Source organism: Pteropus medius, unplaced genomic scaffold, assembly GCF_902729225.1.
Source record: "Pteropus medius unplaced genomic scaffold, Ma_sr-lr_union100, whole genome shotgun sequence".
In the NCBI taxonomy this organism is placed as follows: domain Eukaryota; kingdom Metazoa; phylum Chordata; class Mammalia; order Chiroptera; family Pteropodidae; genus Pteropus; species Pteropus medius.
The window spans coordinates 10,021,246-10,042,024 of record NW_024347791.1 but is presented as its reverse complement, the minus strand read 5'-3'; the positions used below and the strand labels follow the sequence as shown (position 1 = coordinate 10,042,024).

At 33.4% G+C, this 20,779-nt stretch overlaps 1 protein-coding gene across 1 annotated transcript in view; it reads right to left on the bottom strand.

Annotated features, from left to right (window-relative positions):
• The window catches only part of ANKS1B (ankyrin repeat and sterile alpha motif domain containing 1B), a 678,567-nt gene that overhangs the window by 554,799 nt on the left and 102,989 nt on the right, over positions 1–20,779 (bottom strand). Inside the window, exons 4-8 of the mRNA XM_039878010.1 lie at positions 16,781–17,077; positions 15,435–15,510; positions 13,704–13,805; positions 10,506–10,622; positions 9,379–9,545 (exon numbers count right to left, since the gene is read on the bottom strand). Of these exons, the coding sequence (XP_039733944.1) occupies positions 9,379–9,545; positions 10,506–10,622; positions 13,704–13,805; positions 15,435–15,510; positions 16,781–17,077 (759 nt within the window). The remainder of the gene's footprint in view (positions 1–9,378; positions 9,546–10,505; positions 10,623–13,703; positions 13,806–15,434; positions 15,511–16,780; positions 17,078–20,779) is intronic.

The following is a 20,779-nucleotide window of genomic DNA, read 5'->3' as shown; positions in this document are numbered from 1 at the left end:
GAAAAACATTTCCCTGAACACAGAGATAAGCGATTGTTGCCACTATGTGCTCCTGTGAGCTCAGGCTCTGGACTGATTTCCTTTGGCACTAGGAAGCAAAATGGGATTCTTTTACAATGGCAAGGTGTCCAAAGCCTTTACTCCAAAGGAGAACCAAGAATTCTCAGGCGTGTATCTCGAAATAGAATTACAAATCAGGTGCATTGTGGTAAATGAACACAGAAATGTGACATGCAGCTGAGAGTTGTCAAAAATTAATTTCCTCATTATCTGGAAGGTGAGATTAGAAGAAAGTTTAATTATTATTAAACTTTCAAAAAAAAAAAAAAAAAGCTTTAAAATTAGTTCCAGAGTGTAAAGTGGAGATTCTCAGGGAAAATCATAACAGTCGAGTTCTGTTAGGAAGATTAAATTCAAGTCAGAGGTTATAGAAAGATCAGAAGGAAAGTATCAGAACAAGAACTGGCTGCTGTTATATTTGCAGAGCTGATAAAACAATAACTTCACAAACTTTGTAAAATTCAAATATTTAAAAATTTTTAGAGAGTTTACTGCCTTTGGATACCTTAACACAATGCTCATAATATTGAGAGATATTTTGGTGTCAAACATTTTAAGAACGGGCACACAGTAATACTGTGCATCAGTTGGACAGCAGCAGCAGCAAGAATCATTAATAATCGAGAGGGAAAAACAAAGACAGTTGGCTTAAGCTCACTGTCTTTATAACTGACTGGAATAAACTGCTTCAAAAATAGCCCATCTCAACTTATACAGAAAGAATAACAGGGACAAATTCAAAAATGTTTAGCACAAAATATTGAAGAACTTAAAAATTAGCGACATATGCTCCTATATTCTTACAAAAGATTTCCATTATATCAGTTGCCAGGAATCAAACATAATTTGCAATGTAAGCTTACCTTTTTATCAGTGACAGAAATATATTACTACACAAGAAAGATATAACTTGACCTAATGTTGATGTTGATATTTTTATGTTGCGAGGATGTTTATAATATAGTTTAACCAGGCATGTCATTTCATCTTTAAAACAAATGGTGAGGTGTGCACTATTTGAAATGACAACCAACAGAAGTTCTTCTGGGACTAGAATGACTCCACTTTAGAGTTCTTCCTATAGGTCTGCACCTAAATTCAGTTATCGGACAGACTTTTTGATGTCCATGGCCTATCATATCAACTCAACAAATGCTTATTAAGTGTGTAAGTGAAAAACGGTGCTAAAGATACACCCAGAGAGAGATTAACATATCCCCTGTCATTAAGGGGCTTACCAAAAAAGATTTGTTCATAAATAATACACAGCAGATTATGACATTTACATCACAGACTTATAAATTAAAAGTAATGATATTCAATCCAAGTAATTGGTTCTAAATAGAAGGATCAAAAAAAGTTTTGTGAAAGACCACTTTCAATAAGTGGTGACAATAGGGAAAATAATTAATTATATATGGATGAAACAGTGTGAACCACTGTAGGACATTTGGTCCTGTCCAAAATGTCCACGAAGACATTTGTTCCATACCAGAAGGTCCTTGGTATTTGGTCCTGTATAAAACATCCATGCTTAGAAGATGTAGCTGGGTTCAAATAGCTCATAATGTTTATTTCTATTTTTGGTTTACAGAATTATTATATAAAAAACACTACCATGTTTTATTGGTCCAATAATTGTGCTGTGGCTGCATTATCAATAATAACCCTTCTTCTCTTGGTGGCCTAGCTGGTAATGACACATGGTGTCAGGTAGTTGGTTGGGGTTTGAATCTTGCAGAAGAGCTGGATTTGTATTAACTGTGGACTAAAGGTCTCCACGGATGCTTCGGACAGGTCCAAATTTCAAGGACCTTTTGGCCTGAACCAAATGTCTCTATGGATGTTTTGGATAGAACCAAATGTCCACTAATCTTGTGAATGTGGGTTGACATAAGGAAAGACAGACATGCCTGCGAGTAATCCATCTTAACATTATGTTCATCTGAGACATTAATGGGAAAAAGTTGAAAATATATGGTGAAACTAGAACATAGAGGGCTTTGAACACCAGAGTTAAAAGTCTATATTGAATTTTTATAGTGAGGACCAGATCTAGTTTTGAGAAAGAGAGTGAGTGACATGATCAGAACTGCACTTAAGGCATTATGATTTGGCAGCAGTGTCAAGAATAAACTGGAGCAGATGAAGAGGAGAAACCAGAAGCCGGTGGACACTGTAAGAGGCTCTTTTGATAATTCAAGTAAGAAGTAATGAGAATCTGAACCTGCAAAATGACAGAAATAATGGAAAGGTGAAGGGGTCAATCTGGACGATATTAATGACAGACAGAATGACCACAAATGGTTAGGATCATGACTTTGTAAGACATCAGACCTAAGTTCAGATCTCAGCTTTACTTTTTGGTGTCTCTATAACCCTGGGCAAGTAATTTTTTTTACTCTTGATTTCCACATTGAGGGTAATAAAAGCTATCTCACGGCATCATTGTGAGAAAAAAGGAGATAATGATTTTAAAATGCTTATTTACACGATGTCTAGCACATAGTTAAAACTTAGTACAATATAAGTCTAGCTTCCAGTATTATAATTATTTTCAGAGATCATAGCTTAGCAAGTATTTATTAATTTTTAGCAGTCACATCTTACTGTTGGTTCATATGGTAATTGTGGTTGTTTAAAGACCTCACAACTTTCTGTATGAACTACTCCCCCAATTAAATCTCTCCCATCTCATATTTATACCATTAAACTTTTAGAAATCTAAATATAATATTTTATTATATCTTCCACTGAATTCTGTGGTTTTACTTTGAGCCAAGAATCTTAATTTATTGAGATAATTTTTCATATAAGTTCAATTACTTGCCATGTTTGCTATTCCTCCCTAACATCTGCAAACCTTATTGTGATAGATGATTGTCTTTTACAAAGTAAAATATTGACTTAGACCAACCCAAGAACAGAATATTTAGCATTTCATTAGAGAAATCTTTTCCATGTAAACATTGAGTGATTATTCAAAAGTCTAAACAAAGTTGGACAAAGTCTATAAAACGTAGAAGTCAATCAGCAGCACGAAAGAAAATAGCTCTCCTGTGACTGACAGAAAGCTATATTAAACTTTTTTCTTTTTTTTTTCTTTTCTTTTTTCTTTTTTCTTTTTTTGTACTGATTAGGAAACTAAGGCTTGGAAAGATCAAGCAACTTCCAAAGGTCTCTCTGCTATTATGTGGCAACAGAAAGGGATGCAAACCCAAGCCTTGTAACTAATTCCCAATCTCATGCTCTTAGCTGCCAGACACAGTTGCTTCCCTAAGAAGGATGATTGAGACTCCATGCTTGATGAGAAAAACCTGTCCTTGGACTCTGTAATTCATCCTCAAATAACTGAATATGTGTTTCAGTGAAATGGTTTATTTACAACAATGGTTTATATGCACTCTTACATGCAGTGTTTGACTTTTTATGCATTTATTCATTCTGTGAACTTTCATGAGAGACCACTCATTAGCACATAGCACATTCAAGTACTGTGCTAGGCAGGATGTGATTACAGAGATCAATCAAATATAGATTCTATCATCAAGGAGTCTACATGACAAAGCAGAACAAAGAGATGTGTCATGAAAGGTAAAAGCAATTGTGTTGAAAGTTCAGAAGAACGACTCTTTTAGCCTAGTACCTATTTATCTCAAGGATCCTCCTAGATTCAATATAGGTATAAAAGTTCTTCATCGGGTGAGAGAAGAAACAAGAATTTTACCATTCTGATTCTGGATTTTTCCTTCCGTGTACATCTAGTACACATACATGGTTAAAGGTATTAGTTTCAAAACGTTAATATAGGTCAACAGAATCTACACATTCCCTAAATCTTGGAACATCCTTTAGGACAATCTAAATGGGTGGGCTTAGTACACAGCAGCCTTAAGTCACCTCTTCCAAAAAATTTGTCTAACTGTATAAGACATGAATCACTGAAGTTAGAAATAGTCCCTGAACACTATATTCCCAATAAGACAGTAGTTACCACTGCTTAAGATTTAGCTCCACTATAAAGTAGCTTATATATGCTAAAGAATCAGTTATAATCCTTCAAGAAGATCCCTCTATTTATATTTCAGGAAATTCACTTCCTAAAGTGTTCTGAATCTGATGGAGAATTGGATGAGATAACCACTAAAGTCTCTCACAATTCTCAAACTGGAGTATTATTTTATTTTAAGCTCTAGATATTGTTTTAAATGTGTTTGAAAGTAAACTTTGTTTCAAAAACATCATTTGGATTATAGGCAACCTAATTTGAGTCTATTGACCTTTAAGACTTGATGAATTCTGGCACCAAAATAAATTCTTATAGAGACTGGCCCTTCCCAACTCTCAGAAGCATTTTTAGAAGCTTGGTATAAAAACTGAGAAGTTGAATCTTGAAACCTTGAAAGACTAAAGTAAAATATCTCACTCTTCAGAAGGGTTACATGTAATTTAGAATTTTGCATTAGAAAAGAAAGTGAAGTAACAGAAAAGAGATCTACTGGCTGAATAAACTACACAAAATCTACGATTATACAAAACACTTTCAAACAATAAGTCTAGATGCTGCTTGTGTCTAGGTTTTCCCTCAGGAGAAAATATACTTAATGCATTTCATCCCTGGGGCTTCCTATTTATTTCTTAGAGACATAGGCTGATGAGACAATAATGCTTTTCCCATTTTAAATCTTAAAAATATGCTTTCCTGAAACCTAGATTCTAAAATCTGCTCAAATTTCTATATGGCATGGTGTGTTCACATTTAAAAGTTGTATACATTCTTTATACACATGAAGAAAAAAACTGAATATATGATTTGAGAAAACAAGTGAAAAGAATATAGATTCTTTTTCAGATTATTTTATATTCTTTCAAAAACCTAAATTTCACGGGTTGAAAAAATGTGAAGATATTTATATTTCTTCAAAATTTACATTCTAGATTATATAATATCCTAATTTGACTTAGAAAATGGCTCCAAATGCATATATAAAAGTATTTAAAACAGACTAACTTTTGAATTAAAATTTATGCAAGAGAAAATGTATTTTTAACTGGAGCTGGCTTTCTCATTAAATGCAAAACTTTTAATTGAATACATTCGATCATAATAAAAATTTAATTTTTTAATTCACTTATATTAGCAAAATTGTTCGAAGTACCACCTTAAGGCTAATATTATATTTCAATGAAACCAAAACCTCTGATTCAAAAATAAAAGTTCTTACATAAGATGGCTGGCTGATTTTGTATTTTAAATTACTGAATTAGAGTGCCCTCTATTGGAAGGAAAAAAGGCAATAAAAGCTAAAATGAACTAAGAATAGTTAAAATGCCCCCAAAATTTAAGCCATATCATTAATTAATAGGTACAAATACTACACAATATATTTTCTCTACATTTTAAATTTTTCTAAATTGCTTTTAGATTTATTTGTCATATTATGATGAACAAGTTAGATGTTTCATATCATCTAAAATTAAATTTTACTGAAACTAAATGCCCATCCTTCATCCAGTAAGGTGAATAATAACCAAAAACATCTGTCCACATTTAACATTCCAACATAATAGAAATGATTTTAATCTAGGACTATGGCTGGACTACAGTTGGAATTTTGCTTGATGGGAAACTAAAACCTTCCCTAATTCAAGAGATTTTTAGAAGCTTTTACACTGAGGAGGAGAAGAATTAGGCTGGATACTAAAGGATCTATGAGATTTAGTCTAGCTCTGAAATTCTCTACTTTTGTTATCAAGACCTCAATTCAGACTCTGCATCTCAGGCCTGAATTATCTCAGTAGGTCCTGGCAGGCTTTTGGTTTTCTAGACTAACTGTGTGCATGTTAGAAATACGTTTTTTAAAAGAACAGTGTTCAGAGCCACCGAAAACAATTCTGATTTAGTTGGTCTGAAATGGTACCTGAAAGTCTCAGTATTTTTTGAAGCCTCTACAGATATGTCTAATGTATAACTATTGCTGAGAATCTCTGCCCACAACATCTGACATTCAGTTACCACTTTCACCTTCCCAAAATGTCACCTTCCCAAAACAATACAACTCTCTCCTACTCAATGGTTTATTCTCCTTGGCATCAATATTAAACTTCTGACTAATTTCCCAAATTTAATTACCTGACTTAGCAAAAAAATTGAGAGGTAAGGGGTACAGCTCTGGCCCCAGACTGCCTCTGTGCAGACCATTGCTCTGGTACTTACTATGTAAATTTAGGAAAATCATAAAAGTTCTCTGTTCCTCTGCTTTCTCATCTGCAAAATGGGAGGAACAATACTACCTATCTCATAGGGTTATTATACAGTTAATATAAATAAGGTGCTCCCTAAGTGTTAGGTATTATCATTCCTTATGCAAATTTGTTTCCCACAATATTCCCAAATCAACTCATGGGACTATTCTGCTCAAATTAGATGCTATGCTTCACCTCTGTGCTTTGCAAATACCGTTTCTGCAGGCTGGAATCCTTTCCCATTCATTCGCTTATTCATTTGCTAATTCATGTATTCCAACACAAGTACTAGGCACATCTCCTCTTCCTCCAGTGCCCAGTTTAGTCTCTTCCTACCTCCATGAAGTTTTCAATGAATACCAATAAATCTATAGTAATCTCTCCCTTTTCAAAAAAACTTCTCTGGACACAAAATAGTTCATTATGAAAAACGTAAGTAGGAATTAAAGACATTGGCTCTGAGATTGAATCCTAGACCTGCCACTTGCCAGCTGAGTCATTTCCCAAGTTTATAATTCCTTTGTTAGGATTACTATAAAGATTAAGTGGCTTAAATCATATAAGGCATTAGAATGGCCAGTAGCAAGCACATAATAAATATAGGTCTTATATCTTTGTTGTTTTATATGTTAGCCTTGTCTATACACTGCAACTAAGGACTCCTGGGAATAGGAATTCTGAACTCCTTGAAGCCAGGAACTGTCTCTCATTATTGCTACTATTATAAATCCTATAGCTCGCAACATGATAAAGATCATGTATATTAAGTACTTGATTAATTTTTTGCATAGTTTGAGAGTATAATTCATAACAGAACTCTGAAAAAAATTTTTTGATGAATGGAAACAAATATCCAACAAAATGGAATGAACCCAAATGAAACACAGGTTGTAGAACGGTCAAAATAATTTGATTACTTTTTAAACATTCAATAACAAGTTTCTATCAGATTAATCTTCTGAAAGGCCACTTCTAATGATGTCTTTTATCTGCCCAAAAATCCTTTTGATTTTTCTCATTTTCTAAAAAATAAACACCCAAATTCCTAGCCTGACATTCAAAATCATCCATGGCGTGACCTCAACCTATCCTTCTAATCTTATCTCCCATTTTCCCCATTTATAAACTCTGTTATTCGAGATAAATAGAACTACTTGCTCTTACTCACATGTACCCTCTGCTTTTCTGCTTCATATAACCTTTAATATTTAATATGACGATATTTTCAAAGAGCAAAGTATAAAGATTTGTCACAGGAACAAAGAGTAATTGTGTAAAAGTGTGAACTTGAATTTTAAGAAATTAAGTTCAATTTATGAGTATTAATTTCTCTCTTGCTACTATGACAATACAGCCTTTGACTTATCAAAAAAAAAAAAAAAAATTTGGTCATCATTTCCCAAATTACATCACCCCTGCTATAAGCCTGTCCCTGCCATCACTATCTGAAAGCTATAAATTTGAATAAGCATGGTGTTATTAATAAGTGAACAAACCCCATGGCGTACTCAGTGAAAGAAAAAATTAGACCTTCTATTTACTCTTATTCTTTATCCTACACACCTTAATTTCTTTTGCAGTATATGCTTCATAATTTACATCATATATTCTTAGAAAACTGGTAGATATATATAATTTATAAATAAATGCATTTGGGATGTTTGCTCAAAACTTGTTTACTATGATAAATACGAGAAGAGTTTAGAAACTTCTGATGTAAAAAATTGGGGCTTTAAGAAAATCTGTGGATTCAGAAGTAGAGGGCCAGATACAGCCAGTTTAGAGAAATCTTTAGGGACAGACCTAAAAACCTAAACACCATGTATTATTTACATTGTATAAATATGTTCTAATTTCTAACCAACTTTCAAGGAAATGTTAAAATGTAACTGGTTTATAATTTGGAGACAGTGTATATCTGTTTTAGATTTTTAAATAGGAAATATTTTCCCTGACATTAAAGTTAACTACGGTAAATATTTCATTAATATAAAAATTTCATTTGGTAAAACCAACAAATATTTACTTCAGGATATATCTTTAATCATAATTATTCATAAAGACCTTTTAATGGAGCCAATTATGTGATGTTTTACAAAAGGCAGCACAGCAAACACGCAAAAACAAAAACAGGCCTATGTGATAAGACTAGCCATGGAACTAGACCAGCAATTACTACCCTGGGAAGTGGTGTCACAACTCACATTAGTAACTAAGTGAAGTAAAAGTATAACAGTCACTATACTCAACTATTCTTTTTTTAGTTTTCATAAAGTAACATGACGTACTTAACACAATTCACTCTTCTATCGACTTTTGAAGAAAACATGTTTCTAAAACAAATTAAGTTCTAAAAGTATCATAAGAATGTATTTCCTTTAATACCAGTGCATCCTATAAATCCTTCCTTTATAGGACACAAAATAGATATACAAATTTTAACTTTAAACGGATCGATTCTCTACAGTTTTTCTTGCTATTGTGCTCACTTAAAAATCCAAATGAGCAAGAATCTCTTACTCATGATTTAGAATCTGAGCTTGTAGGTTGCATGGAAATCCCCTGGGATTTGCATAAGATTATAAAAATATGGAGGTCAAACTTTCCATAACATCTTTCTCCTGCTACAACATACAGAGCAACTATACATACACACATGGCTCAGCTCTTTCTTTTTCAAGATTGGGTTAGACTCAGGTGACAGACAAAATGGCGGAAAAGACAAAAGGAAGATTTTCTACTTTCTTTGTAAATCAATATCATTATACCCAGTGAAACTAAAAAATAAAATAAAATGAAAAATAGTTATTAAAGAAACTATGAATTTGTGTGTTACGAGAGTCTAACAGTGACAGGACCATCAGAAACTATAAGTGATTTATCAAAGCATCCCTTCCCCTACACATGCAGTGAGAATAAAATACCAGTGAACATCAGGGAAGGAGCAATAGGGAGCTTGACATTTCACACTGCCAGAATCTGAAGATAGGATAATGCACAAATCCCATGCCTCTTAGGTACACACTGAACTGGCAAAGACAGACGTATTGTCTTCTTTCCCCCCTTACTTACTACACTCTGGCTTCCATTTTTCCCAAGTTCTTCCTCTGAAATCTTGCTCAAATTATCTAAGTAGTGGTCTGATATTGTGTGGCACAAATCTTCAAAAGAATAATCCTTTTCTTGACAGAGTTTTATTTCATCCAAGAGTTTCGATAATTCTCCAGTCACGGTTTCACCTGTAAGAAAACAGTAATTTTTCAAAATTTCAAGAAAGGCCACTGATAAAATTTAATGTTGAATAATAAAAATGTGACCAGTATGGTAATAAAACTCAAAATGTGGCAAACAAGATTAAGTAGTCAGAAAATATTCTCCTGAAAACAAAGTAGTAAACTATAATTAGTATAATACTAAAAAAAAAAAAAAAGAAAAGAAAGAAATTCCAATTTTGCCTATTATTATTTTTTTTCAAAATGGAAATAAGTATTGAAGGTTTACATAGACATAGTACATAAAAGCATCTGGAATTACAATTCCCAAAGTTTCATTTATTATAGCATTTAATCTTCCATAATCTTTTATTAGCATTATACTTCACTGAGAGAATTTATTCAATAATTCATTAGCAAATTTAAAATGGTGCTGGGAGCCTACTTCCTAGCTTCAATAAAAAGAAATAGTAGAATGTATTTAAACAAATAATTGATAAATTAGAATTATGGTATGTGATATAAAGCAAAAACACAAATTATATGCATCATATGTCAAAACACAAATATTTTGTCGGTTACACACATTCATTTTTCTAATCATTTTAATAAAGGTACTTCATAGCTATAATTTATTCTGAAAAAGAATTCCAGCAGTTACATTCCAGATATCAATATTTTTATTCTGTATTAAAAATGCATTTTAGGAAAAAAAAAAATCTCCTCTAAAATATTCATTCTATGAAAACTTCATGATAACAGGGATTTCTATCAACTTTGCTCACCACTGTATTTCAGGGTCAAGAGTAGTGCCTGACAAAAAGCAGGAGCTCAACAAATGTTGGTTTAATAAGTGGATCAAATGTAGAATATAACATACCTTACTAGACTTGAAATTTCACAAGTCTTAGCAATTTTGAATATGTAGGATGAATTTGTACATAAGAGTCTAGTATCATTTCACGGGCTTTATAATTAGCTACTCACTTTTGGTCTTTTGGGAAGAAGGAGACTCAGCAGGAGATAAAATGTGTGTTTCTTGTGCTGTATCTTCTTGTACATGTTCTTCAAGGACTGTTGGTCTTCCCAAGCCTTCTAAATATTCTGTGTATATATAAGTTTTTAGAATTACATATTTGAATTAATTTATTTGAAATTTTTTAAGTAAACTTTATGTTTTATTTCCAGTGATCAGTTTTTCACTTATTTCCTCATATTCTAAATATATCTTAAATTTTTCAAAGAAATTAAAAAAAAAAAAACAAAAAACAAAGAACTTCATGATGAGCTATTAATTTAAAGGTTTGAATTAAAATAAAAAAGGTATTTTGGAAGAAACTCATGAACCCTTTTCCTGAAAACTAAACTTGTCACATTTCTTCTTTAAAAATAAATTCGCCTGTTGAAGATACAGCAACATCCTTGGTTTCCTTAAATCTGTTCTACCTGAAGATTTAAACTCTGAAAGATGCTTTAAGTAGACTTGATGCCAAAACAGAAATGTCAGATTCAGATGCACACAACAAACAGTTGGGTAATACAAATAAATGAAGTGGAATAAGTTTATGTTATAATGGTACCATAATCTTGTAAGATAAACATAAGTGCATATTAAACTTTATTTCCACAAAAAAATAATGTTCTTTCCCATTATTCCTGAAACAATGTCCCACACTCAGTCTATTTCTCATTTTTGCAACTTTGATGAAGATATAATAATAGTAATAGCAGCTAAAACTTAAATATTGCTTACTATGTACCCAGCAGTGTTCTAAGTATTTAATATAAATTAACTCACTCAATCCTCACTAAACTATGACACAGGCAATATACTATTACTGTCTCAGTTTTAGAGATGACAACTAAAGAAGAAAGATTTTAACTTGGCCATATTCATACAGCTAATAAGTGTCACAGCCAGATAGACATGTGATGAAAAAAAATCTCACTTTTAAGCATAAGGAAAACAGCACCTGAATGCAGGGGAAAATGTCAATTAATATTCAGCCTCAGAGTTACAGAAAGAACAGAAAGCACGTGGACCATGAGTAACCAGAAAGCACGTGCCCCATCTAAAGTTAGGCAATGAAGTAAAACGAAAGCCTGCATTTTTTGAGAAATCAAAACTCTGGAGTATTAATGAAATTCTAGATTTTTAAACGTTGAAAGCTAATTCAATTTTTTTTATGCACACATAGTGTAGGCCAAAAATATTGATCTAAACAAAACATATATGCATCTACCAAAAGCCTTCAGCTCATGGTGGCTAGTATATAGTCTCCATCTAATGGGTTATAACAGCATGTCCCTCCACATAGGGATATTTTACTTGCACTTCTTTATTCAGAAGGAGCCTTTTTCTTAAGACCCAGTTAAGAAAGTTTGGGCCCTCATGACACCAACTTGTGTCCTCATACCATTCAAATAGTTTCTACATAAGGGCAATTCTGCTATAGGCAGATTGTACTCCAAAAAGAAAGTAACCTATGGGCTTCTATCCTTAAAAGTTTTGACCTACAAAGTAATTATGTAAACTGAATTCCTCCTCCAGGACACAAATAGTAATTTTGCCTACTATAAATCAACTTGCTTGCAATAATAAACCTTTTCATAAGATTTAACATGTGCAAGTGTCTTGAAATCCAGGAATGTAAAGAATACAGATAACGTATTCGCATTCTAAAATTTGCCAATAACTTCAAAAATTCAAAGATGTCCCATACCTTATCACAAATTGGTATACCTAACGAATCTTTATCATTTGAAAGAACATAGATAGTTACTCCTTACATTTTTATCTAAGTTGAACTAATGCAGTACCTTACAAAAAAATGTCGGTAATTATGTCATGTCCCCTTTTTAGTGGATGACATTTATTTTGCTTCTCCCAGAAGACATGCACAAGCCTCAGGTTTTGTTTGTTTGTTTGTTTGTTTTTTGTTTTTTTTTGTAAGTTCAATCAGAGGCAAAAATCCAATATGAAATACAAAGTGCCTAGAGGGGACAAACATAAAAATGTGTAATGCATTTACTTTTTAGCTCTCATTCAAGTTAGTTTTAAGTTGAATGAATATGAAGAGCCACTCTTATATTCTTCTCTCTTATGTTCTTCTCTGATTTGTCTCTATATGCACTTGACTTGGAATTAACTTCTTTATTGAAAAGAAAATTGGAGAGACCTAAACTTCCCTGAGGGGTTTTGAAAATACAGAAAGAAAAGAGCATAATAACCTTCTGTAGCCCTCTTTGGCCTTGTTGACTCCTATATGTACATATCTCCGGCCCACTTAGTTTTAATCCACTTATCTCTCAGCAGGACAGAGCTGTCCTTCAGCTTCCCAACTGATAACCAATGAAACCCATCCTGCCTCCCTCCTCACTTGCTACACTTGCAGGTAGCTAATCTGTAATGATTATAGGGAATAATCACGCTAAATAGTGTAGAAGCTAACTGGAAAGGAAAGAATGAACATCGAGGTTTTTAAGGAAACATGCTACATGCCAGCCCTCATCACTAAGCAGAAGGAAAGTATTTGAATCTAAATCCTTCATAAAAGTTTTAGATCAAACAGGGATGTAATCCTGCAAATGCAAAAGTAGTAACTAGATGGCTGTCAAACTTTCAGTAGACCTACTGACTGCAACTGACTACAAAGGTACTGAAATGACCTTTATCAAAAACAAAGGATTAGGGAGGAAATAATCTGTATTCTTTCAGATAAGTACAATTTTGTTGTCGTTTCAGTTTCCCTCGTGTGCAAAAAGAAAAATAACGGTATCTGTACTTACCTACGTCATAGAGTTATAGAAATCAGACAAAACTAAAGAAAATCCCTGAAAACCCTGAAAGCAGTATTTATATGTGAGACAATACTTAATCGTCATCACTTTATAGCCTTCTTACCTTCAAGTTAATAATTACATATTACTACACAGATTTAAAAAAGACTTTTTTAATATCAAGTAAGTGAAAAAATGCTTTAGCTTTTCTTAAAATATTGAGTAGCTGAAAAACATAAATAAAACATTTAAAGTATTATTATTTAGTTTAAAAGTCCACCAAAAAATGCAAAACATAAGGTCATTCAAAAGTAAACATTAACTCAAAACCCAAGAGAAAACTAGGACAGTCTTCCTTTAATTTTAACTTTAAAGCAAACTCATCCATCATTCAATATTGTTTACCTTGTAAGAGTGTTGCAATCTGGAGAGATTTCTGAGATGGATGTTCTTTCAGAATGTCTAAGACAGTTCTGCCTAAGCTATCCTTTATGTTGGCATCAATTCCTGAAAGAAAGAGGGCTATATACTGTTAATATATAGCTCCTACACTATTCAAACGTATACAGACCAAGCACTGAAGGTGAATTAAGCTACATACACACACGCCACAGATTTTAGTAAGACAGAAGATGGGGGTCTACTGCTAGCAAAGATTAGAACATTCTAGGCAATGAATTAGCTCTTAAGGAACTGACACAATCAATCACTAAGGTTGCTTTTTAGGAATATAGCTATCTTGGGTTGTAATCTAAATGGTACACTATCAGGCTGAAAAATATTATTGATTTAGAGTGTGAATTCCTAAAGTATAATGGTCAGGTGATTTATATATTCTGTATAATATCATAAAAATATTTTTAAATGATAATAATGTATCATATGAGTAATATAAGAATATATAATACTTGTATATTCACAAAAGTTGAAGGAGCATGGTTTTGAACTATTGTTCAAATACAAAGTCAAATATTTCATACTTTTTTATGCAAGATTATATTCAGTATCAGCAACACTCATCATCTATGTGGTGAGCAAATTTCTTGAAGTATGTAACTGAAACGCCTTCAGAATTATTTTAATTCTGAAAATATATATTGTATTAAAGAATTTATTGTCATGTAGCAAATAGTTTTCACCACCCCAAAAAAGTTTATAAACTTTCCAAACATCTAACCACAAACGAAGCCAGTTTTCACAATTAGGCCTCAAATATTAGTTCGTCATAATAAGATTATGAATTATTTTTATTGTTTTTTATTTGTGTAGGAATGTGTGATTAGCACAGATTTAATTGACTGCCTCAAAACATTTATTATATCACTGTGTTCCATGTCAAAGTTAAATATATACAAAATTTTATTCTTGAATAAATGTAATCAAAATGCAGTAGTCTGCCAATGTTTTACATTTTATATTTCTACAGAGGAAGAAAATAAACACATTGTATATAGTCCATAACACAAAAGACTCACATCGATAGTTTCCGAGTATGAATTTGTACCCATGCCTTTTGATTCTAAAAAATAGTCTGATCTCAGTTTCAATTTTATTTCATTTCAATCAGAATATTCATATGAAAACAAATAAGCCTACTTTGTTGCTCCTTCAAAGCATTCCTTCTAAAAAGGTTCCCTTTAAATCACCGCAGCTTACAAACAATAGCTATTCAGTTGATGAAGTAACTAGAAGGAGAATTTGCCTTAAGAACAGGGAACTCTAATTCCTGTTTATCATAGTTCACAACATAAAAACCTAAGGAAATATTATGTTCTTTAATAAACAAAGCAATTGTCCTAACATCACAGAGATCAGTTCCTCCCTCGCGTAGAAGCCAGAGATTTCCTTTTCCTTTTGAAAGTTTCTCTAGTACATTTTAATGTGATTTAAATGTATAAAATGTATTGTAATTTCCAAGAGCTTTTTACTAAAAAATCCATTGAATGAAAGAAGGTAAACATTTATTCAATTGTATCTAAACACTGAGGCTCAATTCTACCTGACATGAATATATATCTGCAATTTGGAGTGAAGATAAGAATGGTGGTTATGTAAAAAACTATGTCATTTCCCTTTACTCCTGAAATGGAAATAGTATTTGGCTGAGTAAGCTCCATGGGGAATCATGATAGTTACCTGTTTCTAACAGAACTCTGACAACATCCACCTTTCCAAACAAAGCTGCTTCATGCAGTGCACTCCCCTTTTCTGTCTGGAAAAAAAAAAAAAGAGAGAGAGAAAGAAAAAGAAGCACAGTTGCATTAGGAATGCTTACAGGTTTAAAAATTCTGTCATTTTATGTATCCATACATATTCTCTGAAATCTCAGCACTCCTTGAGAGAAAGGTAGTGTCGAATAAAGAAGACATTCCAGTCTCACCCATTATTCCAGGCAACATCCAGCCAATTCCTGATGCAGAGTCACTTACCTGACTTATGCAATTGCCCCCAGATACACGGGAGAACCCAGCCAAGAGAAAACTACCCAGCTAAGCTCAGACTAAATCGCCAACCCCCGAATTATGAGCTAAATAAAACAGTTATTGTGATAAAACATTAAGTTTTGGGATCATTTGTTATGTGGCAATAGCTTACTAATACACAGGGAGAAGGTCACAACCTGACAGGAACCAAAAAGGTCTCTGGAAGGTGAGAATGCTGCCACTGACTTGGGAGCCAGAAAACATTCACAAAAGGAGAAAATGGTTTTTTAAAAGTTGTGGCTAACATGAGACAGTTAAAAAATGCAGATTACCCTTTCCTTCCGGAGAAAAAAAATTGACCTAAATGTTATCCATTCTTTAAAGCTCAACTCAAATCACACCTCTCCAATTTTTTCTGATTGCTCTTAGGCATAAGAGCTTTCCTTCATCAGTCATGCACACTCAGCATATTATTATGGAACGAGGCCGGGACTTTTATCAGCAAGTCTAAATTCACATTCTCAGTTTATCAGCTGTGTGTCCTGTGTCAAGTTTCCTAAGTTTTTAAATCTGACTCCTCATCTCTTAACTGGAACTTAATAGCTCTCAATCCCACAGGACAGTTGTGAGAATTCAATTCTAAATGTGTCAACATATTAAACACAAAGTACATACTCAAAATATTCAAGTGAATTTTGTTTCATCCATTCACTAATTCATCCATTCAACTTTGACTGGATTCTTACTGTATGTCAGGCTGTGTGCTAGATACAGGGAGAAAGGAAAGAATTACTAATGACATCACAAACAAATGCCATCTCGTAATAAGTTTTCATGTGTATAGCCCTCAAATTAGAATGAAGTTTAGAGATTATGCCTTATATCTCTTCATATTTCCCAAAAGTGTCTTGAGTTTTGTCATTACAAAAATACCCGTGAACAGTTTGACTAATTAAAAAATGTAATTCATTATATGATTTCTACACATAACTTTTAACGTGCATCTCAAAGCAAAGCAAGAGCAACGTCGCTTTTAAAGTGTCGCTGAAGAAGACTCACTTGACAGCTCACATCCATGCCTGCTTCCAGCAGCACCTGAACAACGGCCTTGTGACCGTTGCGAGCGGCAAGGTGTAGTGGTGTGTGCTTTCGCGTGTTGCAGCTCATTAGGTTCGGGTGTGCACTGATGATCATTTTGACCACTCTGAGCCTTCCGTAGAGGGCCGCCAGGTCCAAAGGTGTCTCTAGCTTGCTGTTTCTGATGGTAGGATCAGTGAGCTCTTCTAGGAGAACAGCCACTACTTCTGAGTGTCCATACTGAGCTGCACAGTGCAGGGCAGTTTCATTTTCATTGTTCTGTTAAGACAAACGTAGAAAATGCACATTTTCAGAAATTCGGTTAGTCATCAAAATTTCAACACAATAATTTAAAACCTGAGATGCTTTGAAAATATAAGTTTAAGGTTTACCTATTTTGATAAGTATGCCTAATAAATTTTACTGTGATAAAAGTAAGTATTATCTATTACGTCAAAAATATCACATTTGTCACTTCAATAGGAAAAACCGAACTTTTCCCTACATTATTTATTCCAGTTTCCAAGAGTGATAAGTGATTTAGCCACGTTAGTCAGTAGCGCTGCTGGGCCCAGATAGTCAGTGTTATCTGTACTGTGCATCACAACTCTATGATGTTTATTAATGACAGAGATTAATAATAATTATAACACATTTTTAACAGACTGGCTTTCCAAAAGACAGACAAGTTAGTAATTCTCGATAGCTAAAGATTTATAGAAAGGTATCCCAAATTAAGTTTCATTCTATTTTCTGTATAAGAGAATGAAGAAATACTGGCACCCTAAGATTAAACAGTATCTTTCTGAAACATAATTACAGATTGAAAGGCAGACCTAGACCCACTCCCAGACAAGTTACAAGGAATATCACAGTACTACATAGGCAGCATATAAGTGTTTCTGTCGAAAATCAGGGAGATTTTCCTAGAAATTTAGCAGGGTAAAACAAATGTTATAATGGAGAAAACTGAACCCAGTTGCAAGGCATATAGACCTTTCAAAATATTTGGGCAGTTGGTGTAGATAGGTCGGGTATGACTATATCAGGAGGTAGAAGGGTCGGTCAAGAGAAATGTAAATTTAAAAATTTAGTTATAAAAATAAAATGATCCTGAATGAGGGTTCTAGAGAGAAAGGGGGGCTGCCATCATCAGAGTCATCATCACAGCTAACACTATGTACCAGGCGCAGTCACCTTTTGTATATGTTTACTCATTTAATCCTCACTATAAGATAGATAACATTATTATCACTGTTCCCATTTTACAGATGAGGAAACTGAGGCATTGAGTAGTTGGATAACTGTCCTTCAATTAGACAGCCATTTAGTGTTGGGGCCAGGATTTAAACTTGGTACCCTAGACCCAAAGTAGGTACCTTAAAACTGTCTTACACAATTAACGACTATTACTAGTACTACCATTGGCTGGTTGTTTAAAAACTTCACAGACATTATCTCATTTAACTCTTACAAAAGATTCTACAAGATTGGTATTCATCTTTATTTCATGGATGAGGAAACTAAAATGCTGAAAAGTTAAATTACATGCTTAGGCAGAATCCGGATATTTTAGAACCTGTATCTGTCAGAATCTAAAACCCACTCATGCTCCCTCTGTTATATCACATCTCCTGCCATGGGTGCTATATTGCCAAAGAAGAAGAATAGGAAATTAGTGATCTGAAAGCAGAATTTCTATAGATTTTGCCCAAAAGAACACCAACTGTGTTGGAATAGGAAGTAGCTGTTTAGGTAGCTGTTCCGACCAGAAGAAAAAGACAAACAAATCTTAATATTCCAGAAGGTAACTCAGCCTTGCTCCGGCTGAAGAATATAGATAAGTTGAGAGTAGAGGGAGGATTTGAAAATCTAAAAAGAGGAGTAGCAAGAAAGTAATTTTAAAAATCAATTCAAATGGGCACCAGGGAAGGCTTTTCACTGCTTTACCTTTTAAATCAGAAGATGGCATTTGAAGGCCAAACCCAGAGGAAAAAAGCTACTCGTCAATGAAAAGTTAAGACCTGAAGACGGAGAATCCAGCTGGAGGTGTTTCTTCCATCATTTTGGGCAAAGTCGTTCCCGTTCTTAGTTTGAATGTGTTGCTTGAGTCTACTTCCACACAGACACCGACCACATACAGGTTTACGCTCCCTGATTTTCTTACCTGGTTAAGTTTTATAAGCCTGATAAGAAAACCAATCTTATTACTCTATACCATGAAAATATGATTTAGAAATATGCCTCGTGCAAATTTCTTCTTGCCCAGAGAGAGATTCAATCTCATTTTTCAACGCAGCACCTCTTTGAGAAAAAGAAAAGCCAATCATAAAATAATGATTCCTCAAAGACCTCTCTACTTTTGCAGAGGCCTTAGCCTAGGAAATTATATGTGCAAAATTGAAACTTTTTTTTAACAATAATTGTTCAGATCTCAAGAAAAATTATTTCAATCATTCCAGACTTACTCAGGAGAAAATGTTCATATGTTTATCCATGATCGACATGTCCTTGGATTGTCACATAAGTGAAAACCACAACTGTGACACCTTTATAAAAGGCACGATTGTATACCTGTGTCCATGCTCACTAGTGATCTAATAAAATTTTATTTGAAATAAATAAACTGTGAATAAGCACTGATTAATAATTGCTAGTATGTCTACCATGAACATTCTTTAAAGTTTTTTAATTCCTTCCTTTTAACCAAATGGGTGTTCTCTGAAAAATCAGGGCACTTCCAGACAATGGGTGGCAGAATGAAACTGACTAACGAAAGCTATTTACCAAAAGATCTTGCTTGAAAATAAAACTAATGGAAATAACACTAGTTGGGTTCAAGTTTTGGTAAATGACAAGGGAATATACTAAGGAGATAAGGTTTCTCTGGTTTTGCCCTGATATTAAAATAAAGAGAAAAAAAAAAAGGATGGAATGTGAAAGGTGGAAAAGATGAATATACAGAGAAATATAAATTAAAAACAAACATAACATCCAAGAAAGGAAATAATAATATCCTTTGACAAATGATGGGAAAGATGTGGCAATTAAAATAACCACAATCCAGGCAAAGTTCACTTTGTTTTTAATCTTCTTTCACTCTAAACTGACTTCTAATTCGAGGACAGTATAGAATGATGACCTAGATTGAAGTGCTAATATGTGGTTATTAGCAACAGTAAATTGCTCAATCTCTTTGAACTTATCTTATGTGTGAATTTAGAATATTACCCTCCCTATAAACCTTAGAGTATAGCTTATAAATCAAAAGAGATAAAATATAGGAAAATGCTTTATAAACTTTAAATACCAAAATGTACTTTTATTTTTTAGTTTAAAAAAAAATGATATTAGAAACCAAAGATAATTTTCAGAAATCAGAATCAAGTCCTGACATTTATGCATAATTTTAACATCATAACCTGGAGTATTAGTGATTAAAAGCTTGGGCTTCGGATCAGAAAAAACCTGGGTTCAAATCTGGTTGCATTTCTTAGTAGCAGCTATATCATGGACAAGTTAGATAATCTCTTTAAGGTGGCTTCCCCATACACAAAGTAGGAACAATACCTACCTCATCAGACTGCAGCGGCATTTAGTAAAATAATGTAGATGAAGTACTTTGCACAATGTCTGGCATATAGTAAACCCTCCATAAGTGACAGGATTTAGGATGACAATACCAAGGTGCTATTGTGGAGGGATCTGGAATTAGAGAGAGCTGAGTCCAAGCCTCAGTTTTACTCACCCAATAATGTGCGGCCTTAGACGAGTCATTTAGTTTTACTGAGACTGATTTCTCCTCTATAAAATGGGAGCGATATCACTTCAGGGGGTTGTGAGAATTAATTAAATAACATATTACAGGTGAAAGTACTTAGCATGATACCTGGCTATCTTATATCTTAATGTTAATTATCATTTTCACTCCTTTAGTAGCTTAAATAGCTCTCTTACATAAATATATAAAGATTTATAATT